This window comes from Montipora capricornis, chromosome 1 (genome assembly GCF_036669925.1).
Source record: "Montipora capricornis isolate CH-2021 chromosome 1, ASM3666992v2, whole genome shotgun sequence".
NCBI classification, from domain to species: domain Eukaryota; kingdom Metazoa; phylum Cnidaria; class Anthozoa; order Scleractinia; family Acroporidae; genus Montipora; species Montipora capricornis.
The window spans coordinates 24,612,542-24,615,041 of record NC_090883.1 but is presented as its reverse complement, the minus strand read 5'-3'; the positions used below and the strand labels follow the sequence as shown (position 1 = coordinate 24,615,041).

The following is a 2,500-nucleotide window of genomic DNA, read 5'->3' as shown; positions in this document are numbered from 1 at the left end:
AATTATGTACATGTATTAATTGCCCCAACAGGGTTTTGGCCATCGAGAAGGCAACCTAGAAGTCCCCACGAAAAAAGGGTAAATGTACAAATTTGTAGATAAGGGCAAGGTGGTATATTGATATTGCTTAAACGGGCACGCAATTAATAAGTGGTATTGGTATTGTTCTAAAAGACAGAGGTGTTTTAGGGAGTCACGAATTAGAAACTCGCAAGGAGAACCAAAGTGCTGTTCGGGTTTATATAGAGATTGAAAAATCAAACATTGAAGCAGATCTGATGTAAATCGAGTTACCCAGCTCAGAAACTGATTTTGTACAGACAAATCAGAAACGGGCGATGATTTTTCAGACGCAAATCGGACACAGGGGCGACTTGTTCAGCATATAATTTAAATGTATCCCAACTGCCTTTCGTACTATTTTAGGCTGGGACAGATGTAGTGAAAACTATTACTAGTTTGATTTGTGCACTACTACCCCACAAGCTATTCATGGCTTGAAATGTGGTGTGAAAATAAAGAAGGTTTATTATCATTATTAAATTCTCCACAAGGTCAAACATACTATTATAATTATTACTATAACTCCTAGAATTGATCTATGCTCCTATGGAAACGTTTTCTTTTATTTTGGCTGATAAACACTGTTGCTGATCTCGTGAATGAAAACCAAGAATACCGGTAGACATCTTGCACTTTATTTAATAAAGTTTCCTTACTCTTCAAGGAATTCCATCAAAGGTACTCCAGCACTCTCGAAATCCCATCCACAGAGAGAAAGAGCCAGCTTTCTACAAAATTAATGCAACAACAATCCCTTGTACTACAATAGGCAACTACTGTAGCAAGCATGGCAATTAAGCTAGTAATTATTCCACAATGGGATGTGAGAACCTTTAATTGTCAAGTTAAAACAGTAGCATTATGTCAAGCATTTGTTACTTTAACCTGAAAGAAAATCCATGCTCCCTATTCAATGTTGACTTTATGGACTGATTCTGTTACACTAAAATCCTAACATTGTCAAGAGGGTGGGGGTGAAGGGGAGAGGGGGGTGGGGAGGGGGTGAAGGGGAGGGGGTGAAGGGGGTGGGGTGGGGTGGGGTGGGGTGGGGAATAAGAGGGGAAGGACTAGAAGAGTAAGAGAGTGTGGTCACTGGTCAGTGGCGTCTCAATACTTTCAATAACGATTGTACATGAAGCTGTGAAAGGTCTGAGACAGTTGAGGCATTTGCAACCAATTGGTCCAGATTGACAGCTGTTTGTTCAGAGGCATTAGGTTACAATATTTTGCAGTTATTCTTGAGTTGGTTATAACGTCCAAACTAAGATAAGCAATTATGGAACATAGATAAACATAGATGAATGTTCACAACCACAGTCAACACTTTTCAAACAAAACTGGAAACGTAGTCCCCAAAGCTTATTTTTTTATTTTTGCCCTACTTTTTGAGACATTTTGGTTTTGCATACTATTAGGTTTAATTGATGCATTTTGTCTTCAGCCATCTTTTTTTAAAGAAATTTGCCCACCAGTAATACGCACTGCATGACTTGTTACCTTTCCTGTTTGTGGGGAAAACACATTCAAAATGGTGACATATTCACAAGGCTTATTTTTGACCCTAATTCCCTCCTAAAACGGCATAATTTTATGATAGATTTTACTGTGCCTAAAGCCAGACAATTTTACTGGCCAATCAGCCACTTTAAGGTGCAATAGCCGAGTTAAAATCTACTGCCGAAAATTAAGATTGAAAAAAAAAACCAGAATGTTTATGCCAGATTGAGAGAAAAAAAATGAACTATCAAAATGCTCACCTCTCATCACTAGAATATGCAGGAGCTACAAGACATTCTTGGTATAAGTCAGACTTGCTTCTTGCACAAAGAGCTGTTCATATAAGATATAGGGATAAGTTATTACTTACATGTACTGGTAAGAATGCAGGAGTCACAAAATTTTAAAGATCCTCCATAAGTAAGTGCATTATTACAATTAATGGAAATGATGGGAGTCAAAGCAACATTGCACATACATGCAAACATTAAGACAATAATAATTGTGCCTTTCATAAAAACATTAAAATTTAATTACATGGTTCTACTTGTACCAATGGTTACATGTATTCCAGCCACCCAGTACTCCTTTGTTTCTAGACTGTATGAAAAAGCTGTACATTGATCATTATTTAACTAAGAATGCTTTCCACTTGACAGAACTGTCCAGCCAGACTAGGCATTTGGAAGGACTATCTCAGTCTATAACGTCTTCAAATTAACACACTTTAACCTGGGGCCGGTTCCTGAAAGGTGTAATAACCCTATTCCAAGGATAAATGTGCCTGGAATAAGGCACATTTATCCCTGGAATAGAGCTATTACACCTTTCAGAAACCGGCCCTGGATGATATTCTCCTCCAGAAGAATGACAGCTAGGGATAATACCATGCAAGTGTTCCTTTAAATATTATTGTTGGATTTGCCTTTGCAAACTGGTG

General features: G+C 38.0%; 1 protein-coding gene across 1 annotated transcript in view; it reads right to left on the bottom strand.

Moving 5' to 3' along the window:
* Positions 1-2,500, bottom strand: part of LOC138032470 (GATOR2 complex protein MIOS-like) — a 45,204-nt gene that overhangs the window by 18,078 nt on the left and 24,626 nt on the right. Inside the window, exons 22-23 of the mRNA XM_068880194.1 lie at positions 1,821-1,893; positions 720-791 (exon numbers count right to left, since the gene is read on the bottom strand). Of these exons, the coding sequence (XP_068736295.1) occupies positions 720-791; positions 1,821-1,893 (145 nt within the window). The remainder of the gene's footprint in view (positions 1-719; positions 792-1,820; positions 1,894-2,500) is intronic.